This window comes from Oncorhynchus mykiss, chromosome 10 (assembly GCF_057628025.1).
Source record: "Oncorhynchus mykiss isolate SJ-2025 chromosome 10, ASM5762802v1, whole genome shotgun sequence".
Classification (NCBI taxonomy): Eukaryota; Metazoa; Chordata; class Actinopteri; order Salmoniformes; family Salmonidae; genus Oncorhynchus; species Oncorhynchus mykiss.
Window position 1 is genome coordinate 1,776,932 of NC_143031.1, and position 18,017 is coordinate 1,794,948.

An 18,017-nucleotide genomic window follows, 5' to 3' on the forward strand; every position below is an offset into this window, starting at 1 on the left:
CACCAGTGACAAACCATCGAAACATCAACTTTGTGGATTTCAGCTGAAGCGGATCTGATTGAATCGAGCCCTAAGTTAACATATTGTAAAACTTTAATATCCAGAGGCGTTTTTTTTTTGCTTACATAACTGAACACAACAGCTGCTTATTAAAGACAGGCTTCTATTTGAGCTTCTTTTTTCTTAATGTTACCTCTTATTAAGTTAATTGTTTAATTCCAGCATTCACTTCCTGCATTTTTAAAACATTTATTGTTATCATTTTCACACTGTGTCAAATTAATTTTCTCTTAATATGCCTCAATGAAAAAGTGACATTGACTATTCTGTCAAGGGAAATATTTAACCTCTTTGACTGTGCATTTTCGGCCGATTTCTGGGTGCTTGTGCTCCTAAAGTTGACTTTTTATGCTGTCGGTTCTCAGCTGTTATCAGTCGACGGCAGTTTCTTACTGGCGATAAAACGGATGATTGACGTCATTTTTTCGAGTCATTACTGAATTATTTTATGTAACAAAACAAACTTTAAACCTTGTAAATAATTAATGGTAATTAATGATAACATCGTAAACAATTAATTTATTTGAAACAGGTGTTTATTTGCTGAAATGTGTGTCTTTGCCCGGCTATTAAAAGGGACAGTCAGCTTTCTGAGACAGCGTTTAAAGTTTTATGGTATGTCAAATACATTAGCTCTACGCCCAAAACATTCAGACACACAAACCCATGCACTTTGGCAAAAAAAACATTGAAAACATTCAGTGTAGCAGGATCGGACACACAAACCCATGCACTTTGGCAAAAAAACATTTAAAAGCACATTTTTGGTAATTTACAAATAATTTACTGCAAGAAATATGTACAATATGTTACATGCAGAAAATGTATTGAGCATATTACAACAGGTATACAGGTATATAAAGTATCTCTGCTATTGATATTCTCGCCTCTAGAAAACATAGTATTTAAAACATTTATCCATTCCCTATATCTAAATTAATAACACATTGACTTAAGTATGTGGACATCTGTTCGTCGAACTTCCAAAATCACAGCCATTGACTTGGAGTTTGTCTGCTCTAACTGGATCTCGCATTGTCATGCTGAAACAGGAAAGGGCCTTCCCCAAACTGTTGCCACAAAGTTGGAAGCACAGAATCATCTAGAATGTCATTCAATGCTGCATCGTTAAGTTTTCCCTTCACTGGAACAAAAGGGCCTAGCCCGAACCATGAAAAACAACCCCAGACCATTATTCCTCCTTCACCAAACTTTACAGTTGGCACTATGCTTTCAGGCAGGTATCAATCTCATGGCATCCACCAAACCCAGATTTGTCTGCGTGATTTGTCATTTCAGAGAACACTTTTCCACTGCTCCAGAGTCCAATGGCGGCGAACTTAGGCTTGTGTGCGGCTGCTCGGCCATGGAGACCCATATTATGAAGCGCCCGATAAACAGTTCTTGTGCTGACGTTGCTTCCAGAGGCAGTTTGGAACTCAGTAGTGATTGTTGCAACTAAGACATACTATTTTAATGGCTGAGAAGCTGTTGCTCTTAGACGTTTCCACTTCACAATAACAGCACTTACAGTTGACCGGGGCAGCTCTACCAGGGAGGAAATTTGATGAACTGACTTATTGGAAAGGTGGCATCCTATGGCAGTGACACATTGAAGGCAAGTGAGCTCTTCAGTAAGGCCATTGTACTGATATTGTTTGTCTAAGGACATTGCATGGCTGTGTGCTCAATTTTAAACACCTCTCAGCAATGAGTGTGCCTGAAATAGCTGAATCCACTCATTTGAAGGGGTATCCAACAAACTTTTGCAAAGTATTCAGGGCCCATTACTTTTTCCACATTTTGTTACGTAAAAGGCCCATGACAGCTTTCTTTCAGCTTGCTTTCAAAAGGCACCTAAAGACTCTCAGACCATGAGAGTCTGATGAAACCCAGGTTGAACTATTTGGCCTATGGTGAATCATGGTGGTGGCAGCATCATCCTCTGGGGATGTTTTTTCAGCGGCAGGGTCTGGGAGACTAGTCAGGATCAAGGGAAAGAAGGAACTGAGCAAAGTACAAAGAGATCCTTGATGTAAACCTGCTCCAGAGTGCTCAGGACCTCAGACTGGGACGAAGGTTCACCTTCCAACAGGACAACAACCCTAAGCACACAGCCAAGACAATGCAGGAGTGGCTTCGGGACAAGTCTCTGAATGTCATTGAGTGGCCCGGCCAGAGCCCGGACTTGAACCCGCTCTAACATATATGGAGAGATCTGAAAATAGCTGTGCAGCGACGCTCCCCATCCAACCTGACAGAGCTTGAGAGGATCTGCAGACAAGAATTGGAGAAACAACCCAAATACAGTTGCGACGAGCTTGTAGCGTCATACCCAAGAAGACTCGAGGCCGCGGGGCCAGACAGATTACATGGACGTGTACTCAAAGCATGCACCGACCAACTGGCAAGTGTCTTGACTGACATTTTCAACCTCTCTCTGACCAAGTCTGTAATACCTACATGTTTCAAGCAGACCAACATAGTCCCTGTGCCCAAGAAGAGCGAAGGTAACCTGCCTAAATTATTACCGCCCTGTAGCACTCACGTCTGTAGCCATGAAGGTCTTTGAAAGGCTGGTCATGGCTCACATCAACATCATCATGCCGGAAGCACTAGACCGACCCAATATGCATACCACCCCAACAGATCCACAGATGACACAATCTCAATCGTACTCCACACTGCCCTTTCCTACCTGGACAAAAGTAAGCTACATCATTATTGAGTTTGCTGACGATACAACAGTGGTAGGCCTGATCACCGACAATGATGAAACAGCCTATAGGGAGGAGGTCAGAGAGCTGGCAGTGTGGTGCCAGGACAACAACCTCTCCCTCAATGTGAGAACGATGAAGGATCTGATCGTGGACTATAGGAAAAGGAGGGCTGAACAGGCCTCCATTAACATCGACTGGGCTGAAGTGGATGAGAGGTAGAGAGATTCAAGTTCCTTGGTGACCATATTTACTCAGGAGACTGAATGGTTCCCCAGATCCTCAAAAAGTTATACAGCCGCACCATCGAGAGCACTGGTTGCATCACCGCCTGGTATGGAAACTGCTCGGTATCCGACCGAAAGGCGCTACAGAGGGTAGTGTGTACGGCCCAGTATATCACTGGGGCCAAGCTTAAAAAAAAAAAGTATTTAACTAGGCAAGTCAGTTAAGAACAAATTCTTAATTACAATGATGGCCTACCCCAGCCAAACCCTAACCCGGATGACGCTGGGCCAATTGTGCGCAATCCTATGGGACTCCCAATCACGACCGGTTGTGATACAGCCTGGAATTGAACCAGTGTCTGTAGTGACATCTCTAGCATTGAGATGCAGTGCCTTAGATGGCTGCGCCACTCGAGAGCTTCCTGACATCCAGGACCTATATACTAGGTGTTGTCAGAGGAAGGCCCCAAACATTGTAGAAGACTCTAGTCAAATGGCCACCGGACCGTTAACATTGACACCCGCTTTGTTTTCACACTGCTACTGTTCGCTGTTACCTATCTATGCATAGCCACTTTACAAATTACTTTGAGAAACCTGTGCCCTCTGCACATTGACTCGGTACCGGTACCCCCACCCAAATTGACTCAGTATTACCTGCCTCATTAATGTTTTGTTATTTTCTTGTGTTACTTTTTGATATTTAATTTTTTCACGTTAAGTATATTTTGTAAATATTTCCTGAACTCTTTCTTGAACTGCATTGTTGGTTAAGGGCTTGTAAGTAATCATTTCACGGTAAAGTCTACGCCTTATGTATTCGGCGCAGGTGATGAATACAATTTTATTTCATTTGATTTGAAAGGTCTACTGACGTTGTGTGATACACAGCGATCTCTAGTGGTGAGCCACAACCACTACATCACAGGGGAGATAACGGAAGTTTACAAGGTAGCCTATATCCTGCTAGGGGAGATGGTAACAGTTGAGACTAGAAAATACACTGTTTCAGAGGAAACACACATATATAGCTCATCCATGGTTTTAGCAGATCTAAAGGTAGAGTATATTAGTAACAAAACGTTGGAAACAACGTTGATTCAACCAGTGGGTCCAATCAAACCCAGTCCTCAACAGCAACACTACACTACCCCACATCAACCCACACTCTCCCTAAAATGAAGGAGGACAAGATCCAAGATGTCGGCTCAGTTTCTCTAGGTTTCCCTGGGTTGATATGGTTCTCCTGTCTGTAGTAGGAAACCCCCTGTGAGCTCACAATACGCCCTCAGGAGCAAACAGCAGTCTATCCTCTCTTCCTTATTTTTCTCTACTCCTTTATTTTCTGCATTAGAATTGTATTTCCCCTACCCAGAAACACCTGCGAGAAGCTACATGTGCATACGCCACAGTGAGATGTTAGACTAAAGTCTAAATCCAGGACTCTGTTAAAAAACGGCATGGTACATCCCAAAATGAGACGGTTCATTCCAAGAGGGTTCTATCCTGTTTGATAAAGGTTCCAGACAGACAAAAGTTCCAAAGGGGCGTGATAAGGTGTGGTATGTAGGGTGGTCAGGGCAGGCTGTGGCAGTTGTCAGCTGGGTCCTAGCACTCTACAGGTCTCGGTCCTCCTCTCCCCGGGCCTCCAGACCATTATGTAGAAACGCCTCTTTCTCAGGAGACATGGGCTCCATGTTGTGTGAGTGGCTGGCTATGTAGCCGTTCAGCTCTACATCAGACCCAGGACAGGAGCGGTCCAGAGCCGCCTCAGCACTGTGGTGGATCCCGTAGCCAAAGTAGATCACAAACCCTGCAATAAACAGAGGGGTTAATAATGGAATGTCTTGGAAGAGGATATGTTTATTTTATTTTTGATTTAACCCTGGGGCATTGGGATATGTTTTTAGACCAGAGGACAGAGTGTCTCCAAAACCACTTCCAGCAGCATCTGGTCTCCCATCCAGGGACTGACCAGGACCAACCCTGCTTAGCTTCAGAGCCAAGCCAGCAGCATCTGGTCTCCCATCCAGGGACTGACCAGGACCAACCCTGCTTAGCTTCAGAGCCAAGCCAGCAGCATCTGGTCTCCCATCCAGGGACTGACCAGGACCAACCCTGCTTAGCTTCAGAGCCAAGCCAGCAGCATCTGGTCTCCCATCCAGGGACTGACCAGGACAAACCCTGCTTAGCTTCAGAGCCAAGCCAGAAGCATCTGGTCTCCCATCCAGGGACTGACCAGGACCAACCCTGCTTAGTTTCAGAGCCAAGCCAGCAGCATCTGTTCTCCCATCCAGGGACTGACCAGGACCAACCCTGCTTAGCTTCAGAGCCAAGCCAGCAGCATCTGGTCTCCCATCCAGGGACTGACCAGGACCAACCCTGCTTAGCTTCAGAGCCAAGCCAGCAGCATCTGGTCTCCCATCCAGGGACTGACCAGGACCAACCCTGCTTAGCTTCAGAGCCAAGCCAGCAGCGGTATATCTCTATAGAGGAGTTGATAATATTCTGATAATGTCTTGGAAGAGGATATCTCTATAGAGATGACATTGTTATAGAAAATAGTTTCTTACCTATAGCCATCCAGACAGCGAAGCGTATCCACGTGCCTCTGTCCAGTTGCATCATTAGGTAGACGTTGACAAACATGCTGACCACTGGGATGAACGGCAACAGGGGCACCTTAAGGGGTCGGAGGTAAAATACAAAGATTATGCAGAGGTCAGTGCGTCAGAAACAAAAGGCGTCATCCGAGTCGATATTCACCTTAAAATAAGAAATTCTCCTCAACCAAGCCCACAAATTGGAGAAAACAAATATTGTGTAAAAGAGCCTACTTTGTCGTCGATTTTCTGTCATACAGAAATAACAAAACATGCCAAAAATATATTGTGTTGTTCAGGTCAAACAAGGTAAAATATCCCTACCTAATCCCACGTAGGGATATATAGAGCCTGTGAGAAGAGTCTATTCGGTGTGGGAGACGGTCCAAGCAAGACACACGAAGGTATGTGTGTGGAAAACATTTAATCAGAGACATTTAACTTGTTTAATATAGGCTGTTAGTAACTCCACTCACTATTTGTAGCTACAGTGGGGAGAACAAGTATTTGATACACTGCCGATATTGCAGCTTTTCCTACTTACAAAGCATGTAGAGGTCTGTAATTTTTATCATAGGTACACTTCAACTGTGAGAGACGGAATCTAAAACAAAATTATAGAAAATCACATTATATGATTTTTAAGTAATTAATTTGCATTTTATTGCATGACATAAGTATTTGATACATCAGAAAAGCAGAACATAATATTTGGTAGAGAAACCTTTGTTTGTAATTACAGAGATCATACGTTTCTTGTAGTTCTTGACCAGGTTTGCACACACTGCAGCAGGGATTTTGGCCCACTCCTCCATACAGACCTTCTCCAGATCCTTCAGGTTTTGGGACTGTCGCTGGGCAATACAGACTTTCAGCTCCCTCCAAAGATTTTCTATTGGGTTCAGGTCTGGAGACTGGCCAGGCCACTCCAGGACCTTGAGATGCTTCTTACGGAGCCACTCCTTAGTTGCCCTGGCTGTGTGTTTCGGGTTGTTGTCATGCTGGAAGACCCAGCCACAACCCATCTTCAATGCTCTTACTGAAGGAAGGAGGTTGTTGGCCAAGAGCTCGCTATACATGGCCCCCTTCATCCTCCCCTCAATACGGTGCAGTCATCCTGTCCCCTTTGCAGAAAAGCATCCCCAAAGAATGTTTCCACCTCCATGCTTCACAGTTGGGATGGTGTTCTTGGGGTTGTACTCATCCTTCTTCTTCCTCCAAATACGGCGAGTGAAGTTTAGACCAAAAAGCTCTATTTTTGTCTCATCAGACCATATGACCTTGTCCCATTCCTCCTCTGGATCATCCAGATGGTCATTGACAAACTTCAGACGTGCCTGGACATGCGCTGGCTTGAGCAGGGGGACCTTGCGTGCGCTGCAGGATTTTAATCCATGACGGCATAGTGTTTTACTAATGGTTTTCTTTGAGAATGTGGTCCTGACGTGTAGTTCTGGGCTGATCCCTCACCTTCCTCATGATCATTGATGCCCCACGAGGTGAGATCTTGCATGGAGCCCCAGACCGAGGGTGATTGACCGTCATCTTGAACTTCTTCCATTTTCTAATAATTGCGCCTACAGTTGTTGCCTTCTTACCAAGCTGCTTGCCTATTGTCCTGTAGCCCATCCCAGCCTTGTGCAGGTCTACAATTTTGTCTCTGATGTCCTTACACAGCTCTCTGGTCTTGGCCATTGTGGAGAGGTTGGAGTCTGTTTGATTGAGTGTGTGGACAGGTGTCTTTTATACAGGTAACGAGTTCAAACAGGTGCAGTTAATACAGGTAATGAGTGGAGAACAGGAGGGCTTCTTAAAGAAAAACGAACAGGTCTGTGAGAGCCGGAATTTTTACTGGTTGGTAGGTGATCAAATACTTATGTCAAATACTTATGTCAATAAAATGCAAATTAATTACTTAAAAATCATACAATGTGATTTTCTGGATTTGAGTTTTAGATTCCGTCTCTCACAGTGGAAGTGTACCTCTGATAATTAAAATTACAGACGTCTACATGCTTTGTAAGTAGGAAAACCTGCAAAATCAGCAGTATATCAAATACTTGTTCTCCCCACTGTATATAGTCTGTTTGTTTGTGTTGTTGGTCTTGGCTAGCTTAATGCTCCGGTCGTTAGCTAGCTGGCACTCATTCACATGGCTGCTAGGACATCACAAGGGGCATTTTATTTAACCTTCATTTAACTAGGCAAGTCTTATTTATAATGACGGTCTAGGAACAGTGGGTTAACTGGTCTAGGAACAGTGGGTTAACTGGTCTAGGAACAGTGGGTTAACTGGTCTAGGAACAGTGGATTAACTGGTCTAGGAACAGTGGATTAACTGCCTTGTTCAGGGGCAGAACAACAGATTTTTACCTTGTCAGCTCGGGGATTAGATCTTGCAACCTTTTGAATACTAGTCCAACACTCTAACCACTAGGCTACATGCTCTAACCACTAGGCTACCTACTCTAACCACTAGGCTACCTGTCTCTAACCATTAGGCTACCTACCTCTAACCACTAGACTACCTACCTCTAACCACTAGACTACCTGTCTCTAACCACTAGGCTACCTACTCTAACCACTAGGCTACCTACCTCTAACCACTAGACTACCTACCTCTAACCACTAGACTACCTACCTCTAACCACTAGACTACCTGTCTCTAACCACTAGGCTACCTGCTCTAACCACTAGACTACCTGTCTCTAACCACTAGACTACCTACCTCTAACCACTAGACTACCTACCTCTAACCACTAGACTACCTACCTCTAACCACTAGACTACCTACCTCTAACCACTAGACTACCTACCTCTAACCACTAGACTACCTGTCTCTAACCACTAGGCTACCTGCTCTAACCACTAGACTACCTGTCTCTAACCACTAGCCTACCTACCTCTAACCACTAAACTACCTGTCTCTAACCACTAGGCTACCTGCCGCCCGCATGAGGGAAACCTTACAATATTATGTTTTTCTATGTAGTGAGAACACTCAGAAGCAGGCAGTGTTGAAAAAAAATATTTAGATATGTTGTACTTTTCTTAAATGTAGTTTTGTAGTTGACTAAAACAAGCAGACAACAAGTCAAATAGACAATTTGGTTTTCCGTTAAGAAAAAAATCATTAATTTACTCAATTCAGATTAATGGTCCAATTACCTATGTTGGAACGCTAGGGTCGGGCAATGAATGTATATCTACCGCAGTCACACCCTTTACATTTTTTTTTTAAACCTTTATTTATCTAGGCAAGTCAGTTAAGAACAAATTCTTATTTTCAATGACGGCCTAGGGACAGTGGGTTAACTGCCTGTTCAGGGGCAGAACGACAGATTTGGTACCTTGTCAGCTCGGGGATTTAAACTTGCAACCTTCCGGTTACTAGTCCAACGCTCTAACCACTAGGCTACCCTGCCACCCCCCTTGAAGATACCTCGGCTACAACGTGTTTGTTTTTCCGTAAGGGTACACTACGACTTTATAAATGCCGACAATAAACCTTCTCTGGAGATAGTTTGGATGCGTCTCAATCCATCGCATCCAATAATGTCACACTTCCGCATGAAGATGGGGTGATGGAGGTGTTTGTCAGACCATGAGACATGTAGATGGGGTGTTGGAGGTGTTTGTCATACCATGAGACATGAAGATGGGGTGATGGAGGTGTTTGTCAGACCATGAGACATGAAGATGGGGTGATGGAGGTGTTTGTCAGACCATGAGACATGTAGATGGGGTGTTGGAGGTGTTTGTCAGACCATGAGACATGAAGATGGGGTGATGGAGGTGTTTGTCAGACCATGAGACATGTAGATGGGGTGTTGGAGGTGTTTGTCAGACCATGAGACATCCCAAAAATAGCTATTCTCACAAAATCGTTCATAGCATCCGAATGGTTAGGCCTATAAACTATTATGACCTATCTATGGAAAGATGAGACTCTAACAAACACGATGGTGTTCTACGTTTTGCTTTACAGTCTGAAGTCAGTATAGCAGATCTGCCAACTTATGTCTGTGATTATCACAGTGAGTTCAGGAGAGGTGATTATCACAGTGATTTCAGGAGAGGTGATTATCACAATGAGTGATAAGAGGGGGCGTGTCAAGAGGGTGATTGGGAGTTTGTGGAATGGGCAGGATCCTTCAAAGCAGGCTAGATTGGCAGAAAGTTAACAGCTAGGAGGTTATTTGGTCCAATGTGCTTTATCTTGTTGAGGTGAGAGGTTTTAGTATGGGGTGGATTGGTCTTGGTGTTGGGGTCTTGGTGTTAGGGTCTTGGTGTTGGGGTATTGGTGTTGGGGTCTTGGTGTTGGGGTCTTGGTGTTGGGGTCTTGGTGTTAGGGTCTTGGTGTTGGGGTCTTGGTGTTGGGGTCTTGGTGTTAGGGTATTGGGGTCTTGGTGTTGGGGTCTTGGTGTTGGGGTCTTGGTGTTAGGGTGTAGGGGTCTTGGTGTTGGGGTCTTGGTGTTAGGGTCTTGGTGTTAGGGTGTTGGGGTCTTGGTGTTAGGGTCTTGGTGTTAGGGTCTTGGTGTTAGGGTGTTGGGGTCTTGGTGTTGGGGTCTTCGTGTTAGGGTCTTGGTGTTAGGGTGTTGGGGTCTTGGTGTCGGGGTCTTGATGTTGGGGTGTTGGTGTTAGGGTCTTGGTGTTGGGGTCTTGGTGTTGGGGTCTTGGTGTTAGGGTCTTGGTGTTAGGGTGTTGGGGTCTTGGTGTTGGGGTCTTGGTGTTGGGGTCTTGGTGTTAGGGTCTTGGTGTTAGGGTGTTGGGGTCTTGGTGTTAGGGTGTTGGGGTCTTGGTGTTGGGGTCTTGGTGTTGGGGTCTTGGTGTTAGGGTCTTGGTGTTAGGGTGTTGGGGTCTTGGTGTTGGGGTCTTGGTGGGGTTAGGTATTGTATACCCACCTTAAAGGACAGCTTGGTCTTGCTCTCTGGTTGTCTCCAGATTATAAAGGTGAGGAGAACACACACCATGAAGATGACGGTCAGAGCTACGATGTTCCACACTGCAAATCCACCCTGTACTGCTAGTATACTGAACACCAGGATCAGAAGGCCTATATGGGGAGGAGGAGGAGGAGGAGAGGAAGAGGGGAAGAGAGGGAGGAGAGGAGGAAAAGACACACCATGAAGATGACGGTCAGAGCTACGATGTTCCACACTGCAAATCCACCCTGTACTGCTAGTATACTGAACACCAGGATCAGAAGGCCTATAGGGGGAGGAGGAGGAGGAGGAGGGGGAGGAGAGGAAGAGGGGAAGAGAGGGAGGAGAGGAGGAAAACACACACCATGAAGATGACGGTCAGAGCTACAATGTTCCACACTGCAGGGAGGCGGGAGGAGAGGGAGGGAGGGAGGAGAGGAGGTGGAAGAGGGGAGGAGAGGAGGAGAGGGAGGAGGAGGGAGGAGAGGAGGGCAGGCAATGGAGGAGAGGGGAGGGGAGGGCAGGCAATAGATGACAGAGGAGAGATAGAAAGGGATGAGAAGGGAGGAGATGACGGAGAAGGATGGGAGGGGAGGTGTGTGTGTGTGTGTGTGTGTGTGTGTGTGTGTGTGTGTGTGTGTGTGTGTGTGTGTGTGTGTGTGTGTGTGTGTAGCTTATCTGTAGTCTTCCTGTACCCCCCTTTACCCATGAGGCTGACAGTGATGTTGACAGTGCAGCCGGACAGGGCTGAGGGTTCAGTGTTGTCAGGGAACAGGACAGTCTTCAGGCTGAAGTGCTCCTTCACACCAGGCAGGATGCCCATACTGGGGGCGGAGATACCATCATTTAGCTCCATCTCCTCCACGGTACTGGCCATCTGATAGGCCAAGGAGCTGGGATGCTCTGGTTGGTACCTGGAACAGAGAGGAGGTTTACTGTGTCTCCTAACCTACTGTGTTAGTTCTCCTAACCTGCTATTTCCCTATTGCAGTGTTTCTCAACCCTCCTCCTTGCGGACTCCCAGATGTTTCATGATTTTTTAACCAGGTAGGCTAGTTGAGAACACCTTTATTTAACCAGGTAGGCTAGTTGAGAACACCTTTATTTAACCAGGTAGGCCAGTTGAGAACACCTTTATTTAACCAGGTAGGCCAGTTGAGAACACCTTTATTTAACCAGGTAGGCCAGTTGAGAACAAGTTCCCATTTACAACTGCTACCTGACCAAGATAAAGCATAGTGCGACACAAACAACAACACAGAGTTACACATGGAATAAACAACCGTACAATCAATAGCACAATAGAAAAAAAATAAGTCTATATACAGTGTGTGTGAATGGCGTGAGGAGTTAGGCAATAAATAGACCATAGTAGCGAAGTAATTACAATTTATCAAATTAACACTGGAGTGATAGATGAGCAGATGATGATGTGCAAGTAGAAATACTAGTGTGCAAAGGAGCAGAAAAGTCAAATAAAACAATATGGGGATGAGGTAGAATGGGTGCGCTATTTGCAGATGGGCTATGTACAGCTGCAGCGATCGGTTAGCTGCTCAGATAGATGATGTTAAAAGGTAGTGAGGGAAATAAAAGTCTCCAGCTTCAGCAATTTTTGCATTTTTTTCCAGTCATTGGCAGCAGAGAACTGGAAGGAAAGGGGGCCAAAGGACAAGTTGGCTTTGAAATATACAGTGCCTTGCGAAAGTATTCGGCCCCCTTGAACTTTGCGACCTTTTGCCACATTTCAGGCTTCAAACATAAAGATATAAAACTGTATTTTTTTGTGAAGAATCAACAACAAGTGGGACACAATCATGAAGTGGAACGACATTTATTGGATATTTCAAACTTTTTTAACAAATCAAAAACTGAAAAATTGGGCGTGCAAAATTATTCAGCCCCTTTACTTTCAGTGCAGCAAACTCTCTCCAGAAGTTCAGTGAGGATCTCTGAATGATCCAATGTTGACCTAAATGACTAATGATGATAAATACAATCCACCTGTGTGTAATCAAGTCTCCGTATAAATGCACCTGCACTGTGATAGTCTCAGAGGTCCGTTAAAAGCGCAGAGAGCATCATGAAGAACAAGGAACACACCAGGCCGTTCCGAGATACTGTTGTAAGTTTAAAGTTTAAAGCCGGATTTGGATACAAAAAGATTTCCCAAGCTTTAAACATCCCAAGGAGCACTGTGCAAGCGATAATATTGAAATGGAAGGAGTATCAGACCACTGCAAATCTACCAAGACCTGGCCGTCCCTCTAAACTTTCAGCTCATACAAGGAGAAGACTGATCAGAGATGCAGCCAAGAGGCCCATGATCACTCTGGATGAACTGCAGAGATCTACAGCTGAGGTGGGAGACTCTGTCCATAGGACAACAATCAGTCGTATATTGCACAAATCTGGCCTTTATGGAAGAGTGGCAAGAAGAAAGCCATTTCTTAAAGATATCCATAAAAAGTGTTGTTTAAAGTTTGCCACAAGCCACCTGGGAGAGACACCAAACATGTGGAAGAAGGTGCTCTGGTCAGATGAAACCAAAATTGAACTTTTTGGCAACAATGCAAAACGTTATGTTTGGCGTAAAAGCAACACAGCTGAACACACCATCCCCACTGTCAACCATGGTGGTGGCAGCATCATGGTTTGGGCCTGCCTTTCTTCAGCAGGGACAGGGAAGATGGTTAAAATTGATGGGAAGATGGATGGAGCCAAATACACGACCATTCTGGAAGAAAACCTGATGGAGTCTGCAAAAGACCTGAGACTGGGACGGAGATTTGTCTTCCAACAAGACAATGATCCAAAACATAAAGCTAAATCTACAATGGAATGGTTCAAAAATAAACATATCCAGGTGTTAGAATGGCCAAGTCAAAGTTCAGACCTGAATCCAATCGAGAATCTGTGGAAAGAACTGAAAACTGCTGTTCACAAATGCTCTCCATCCAACCTCACTGAGCTCGAGCTGTTTTGCAAGGAGGAATGGGAAAAAATGTCAGTCTCTCGATGTGCAAAACTGATAGAGACATACCCCAAGCGACTTACAGCTGTAATCGCAGCAAAAGGTGGCGCTACAAAGTATTAACTTAAGGGGGCTGAATAATTTTGCACGCCCAATTTTTCAGTTTTTGATTTGTTAAAAAAGTTTGAAATATCCAATAAATGTCGTTCCACTTCATGATTGTGTCCCACTTGTTGTTGATTCTTCACAAAAAAATACAGTTTTATATCTTTATGTTTGAATCCTGAAATGAGGCAAAAGGTCGCAAAGTTCAAGGGGGCCGAATACTTTCGCAAGGCACTGTACCTGCTAGAGCGCGTGCTACAGGTGGGTGTTGCTATGGTGACCAGTGAGCTGAGATAAGGCGGAGCTTTACCTAGCAAAGACTTATAGATGACCTGGAGCCAGCGGGTTTGGCGACAGATATGTAGTGAGGGCCAGCCAACGAGAGCATAGAGGTCGCAGGGGTGGGTAGTATATGGGGCTTTGGTAACAAAATGGATGGCACTGTGATAGACTGTATCTAGTTTGCAGAGTATAGTATTGGAAGCTATTTTGTAAATGACATTGCCGAAGTCGAGGATCGGTAGGATAGTCAGTTTTACAAGGGTATGTTTGGCTGCGTGAGTGAAGGCGGCTTGTTGCGAAATAGGAAGCCAATTCTAGATTTAATTTTGGATTGGAGATGTTTAATATGAATTGGAAGGAGAGTTTACAGTCTAGCCAGACACCTAGGTATTTGTAGTTGTCCACGTATTCTAAGTTAGATCCGTCCAGAGTAGTGATGCTAGTCGGGCAGGCGGGTGTGGGCAGCGAACGGTTGACAAGCATGCATTTGGTTTTACTAGCATTTAAGAGCAGTCGGAGACCACGGAAGGAGTGTTGTATGGCATCGAAGCTCGTTTGGAGGTTAGTTAACACAGTGTCCAATGAAGGGCCAGATGTAAACAGAATGGTGTCGTCTGCGTAGAGGTGGATCAGGGAATTACCTGCAGCAAGAGCGACGTCGTTGATATATACAGAGAAAAGAGTCGCCCCGAGAATTGAACCCTGTGGTACCCCCATAGACTGCCAGAGGTCAGGACAACAGACCCTCCAATTTGACACAGTGAACTCTATCAGAGAAGTAGTTGCTGAACCAGGCGAGGCAGTCATTTGAGAAACGAAGGCTGTTGAGTCTGCCGATAAGAATACGGTGAAAAAAAGCCTTGGCCAGGACGATGAAGACGGCTGCACTGTAATGTCTTTTATCAATGGCGGTTATGATATCATTTAGTACCTTGAGCGTGGCTGAGTTGCACCCCTGACCAGCTCGGAAACTGGATTGCACAGCGGAGAAGGAAAGGTAGGATTCGAAATGGTCAGTGATCTGTTTATTGACTTGGCTTTCGAAGATTTTAGAAAGGCAGGGCAGGATGGAAATCGGTCTGTCACAGTTTGGGTCTAGAGTGTCACCCCCTTTGAAGAGGGGGATGACCGCGGAAGCTTTCCAATGTTTAGGGATCGTGGACAATATGGAATAGAGGTTGAACCGACTGGTAATAGGGGTTGCAACAATGGCGGCGGATAATTTTAGAAAGAGAGGGTCAGATTGTCTAGCCTGGCTGATTTGTAAGGGTCCAGGTTTTGCAGCTCTTTCAGAACATCTGCTCTCTGGATTTGGGTGAAGGAGAAGCTGGGAAGCTGGGGAGGCTTGGGCAAGAGGCTGCGGGGGGTGCGGAGCTGTTGGCCGAGGTTGGGGTAGCCAGGAGGAAAGCATGGCCAGCTGTAGAAAAATGCTTCTTTAAATTCTCGATTATCGTGTATACCCACCTGATGATTTATCGGTGGTGACAGTGTTTCCTAGCCTCAGTGCAGTGGGCAACTGGGAGGAGATGCTCTTATTCTCCATGGACTTTACAGTGTCCCAGAGCTTTTTGGAGTTAAAGGATGCACATTTCTATTTGAAAAAGCTAGTCTTTGCTTTCCTGACTGACTGCTTGTAGTGGTTTCTGACTTCCCTGAAAAGTTGCATATCGCCGGGACTATTCGATGCTAGTGCAGTCCGCCACAGGATGTTTTTGTGCTGGTCAAGGGAAGTCAGGTCTGGAGTGAACCAATGACTATATATTTTCTTAGTTCTACATTTTTTGAAAGGGGCATGCTTATTTAAGATGGTGAGGTAATTACGTTTAAAGAACAACAATGCATCATCTACTGACAGGATGAGGTCAATATCCTTCCAGAATACCTGGGACAGGTCAATTAGAAAGGCCTGCTGCTCGCAGAAGTGTTTTAGGGAGCGTTTGACAGTGATCAGGTTGTTGTTTGACCGCAGACCCATTAAGGCAATGAGGCAGTGATCGCTGAAATCCTGATTGAAAACAGCAGAGGTGTATTTGGAGGGCAAGTTGGTCAGGATAATATCTATGAGAGTCCCCATCTTTAGGGATATAGGGTTATACCTGGTGGGTTCCTTGATAATTTGTGTGAGATTCAGGGCATCTAGCTTAGATTGTAGGACTGCCGGGGTGTTAAGCATATCCCAGTTTAGGTCACCTAACAGAACAAACTCTGAAGATAGATGGGGGGCAATCAATTCACATATGGTGTCCAGGGTACAGCTGGGAGCTGAGGGGGTCTTTAACAGGTGGCAACAGTGCAAGACTTGTTTCTAGAGAGATTCATTTGTAAAATGAGCAGCTCGAACTGTTTGGGCACAGACCTGGAAAGTATGACAGAACTTTGCAGGCTATCTCTGCAGTAGATTGCAACTCCTCCCCTTTTGGCAGTTCTATCTTGATGGAAAATGTTGTAGTTGTGTATGGAAATCTCAGAATGTGTGGCGGCCTTCCTAAACCAGGATTCAGAAATGGCAAGGACATCAGGGTTGGCGGAGTGTGCTAAGGCAGTGAGTAAAACCAACTTAGGGAGGAGGCTTCTGATGTTTTCATGCATGAAACCAAGGCTTTTTTGGTTACAGAATTCAGCAAATGAGAGCACCTGGGGACACACAGGGCCTGGGTTAACCTCCACATCACCCGAGGAACAGAGGAGGAGTAGGATGAGGGTATGGCTAAAGGCTGTCAAGACTGGTCATCTAGTGCGTTGAGGACAGAGAATAAAAGGAGCAGATTTCTGGACGTGGTAGAATAGATTCAGGGCTTAATGTGCAGACAGGGGTATGGTGGGGTGCGGGTAAAGCGGAGGTAAGCCCAGGCACTGGGTGATGATAAGAGAGGTTGCGTCTCTGGACATGCTGGTTATACTGGGTGAGGTCACCGCATGTGTGGGGGGTGGGACAAAGGAGGTATCTGAGGCATGTTGATTGCGACTAGGGGCTCCACAGTAAACTAAAACAATGATAACTATCCTAAACAACAGTATACAAGGCATTTTGACATTTGAGAGAGACATAAAGCGGTGATGATTAATTGTTAAGTTGAATCAGGTGTGTTCTGGAATATATTAAATACATGGAACCGCTGGGGGGGTCCAGAGGAAAGGTTTGAGAAACACTGTCCTATTGTGCTATGTAGGTAATCTGGTGGACAGACTATGTAAACATAAATGGTAGCGTTGATCTGTCATGATACAACGAGATGCATATGAGATAACAAGCAGCAGTGCTTTGGATAAATCGTGATTTTGTATCTTTCACATTTCGGAAGGGGAGGCTCATAGACTTGCCCGTAAAAGAGAGAGGGTGGAGCTCTTTGTTCTGGTGTTATGATACTGATGATTTGTTGCCACAGACGGTTTGTTTACGTTTCTGGCTAGATGGATTAGTCCTACAGCTCTATCTAGTAGTGACATTGGGGACAACAATTAACTTTATCATTGTAGCAAAACCAAACCTTTTTTCTAACTTTAAACCTCATCCTTCTAACCTGCTAAATTAATTCAGCTAAACTGCTAAATTAGTTATCCTAGTCTGCCAATTTAATTATCCTAACCTGCTGTGTTAGTTCTCCTAACCTGCTGTGTTTGTTCTCCTAACCTGCTGTGTTAGTTCTCCTAACCTGCTGTGTTAGTTCTCCTAACCTGCTGTGTTTGTTCTCCTAACCTGCCTCGTTAGTTCTCCTAACCTGCTGTGTTAATCATCCTAAACACATGGCTTAGTTCTCCTAACCTGCTTTGTTAGTTCTCCTAACCTGCTGTCTTAGTTCTCCTAACCTGCTGTGTTAGTTATCCTAACCTGATGTCTTAGTTCTCCTAACCTGCTATGTTAGTTCTCTTAACCTGCTCTGTTAACAGACCATCAGTATTACCACGCCAGTACTCTTAAGGTTAGAGGACATAGTCTGATCCTCGTTCAATCTCTTAGGTTTAGAGGACACAGTCAGAACGAGGATCAATCTCTTAGGGTTAGAGGACACAGGCAGACCATTACAGATGGAGATGATCCTTTTTTAATGGGCGTCATCTGTTGATAGATATGATTGTCCTCTAACCTGAGTACCAGAACACAGGGTTTAGGGTTCAGGATACTA

At 45.0% G+C, this 18,017-nt stretch overlaps 1 protein-coding gene across 4 annotated transcripts in view; it reads right to left on the minus strand.

Annotated features, from left to right (window-relative positions):
- Nucleotides 1-578: 578 nt before the first annotated feature.
- slc7a1a (solute carrier family 7 member 1a) overlaps nt 579-18,017 on the minus strand; it is a 103,508-nt gene continuing 86,069 nt past the window's right edge. For 3 of the 4 annotated variants that reach the window (XM_036989485.2, XM_036989484.2, XM_090188759.1), the window contains 4 exons: nt 11,238-11,446; nt 10,512-10,663; nt 5,578-5,686; nt 579-4,817 (listed from right to left, as the gene is read on the minus strand). In XM_036989485.2, coding sequence (XP_036845380.2) covers nt 4,621-4,817; nt 5,578-5,686; nt 10,512-10,663; nt 11,238-11,446 — 667 coding nt within the window. In that variant the 3' untranslated portion in view covers nt 579-4,620. The remainder of the gene's footprint in view (nt 4,818-5,577; nt 5,687-10,511; nt 10,664-11,237; nt 11,447-18,017) is intronic. The other variant, XR_016484076.1, reaches the window with a different exon arrangement.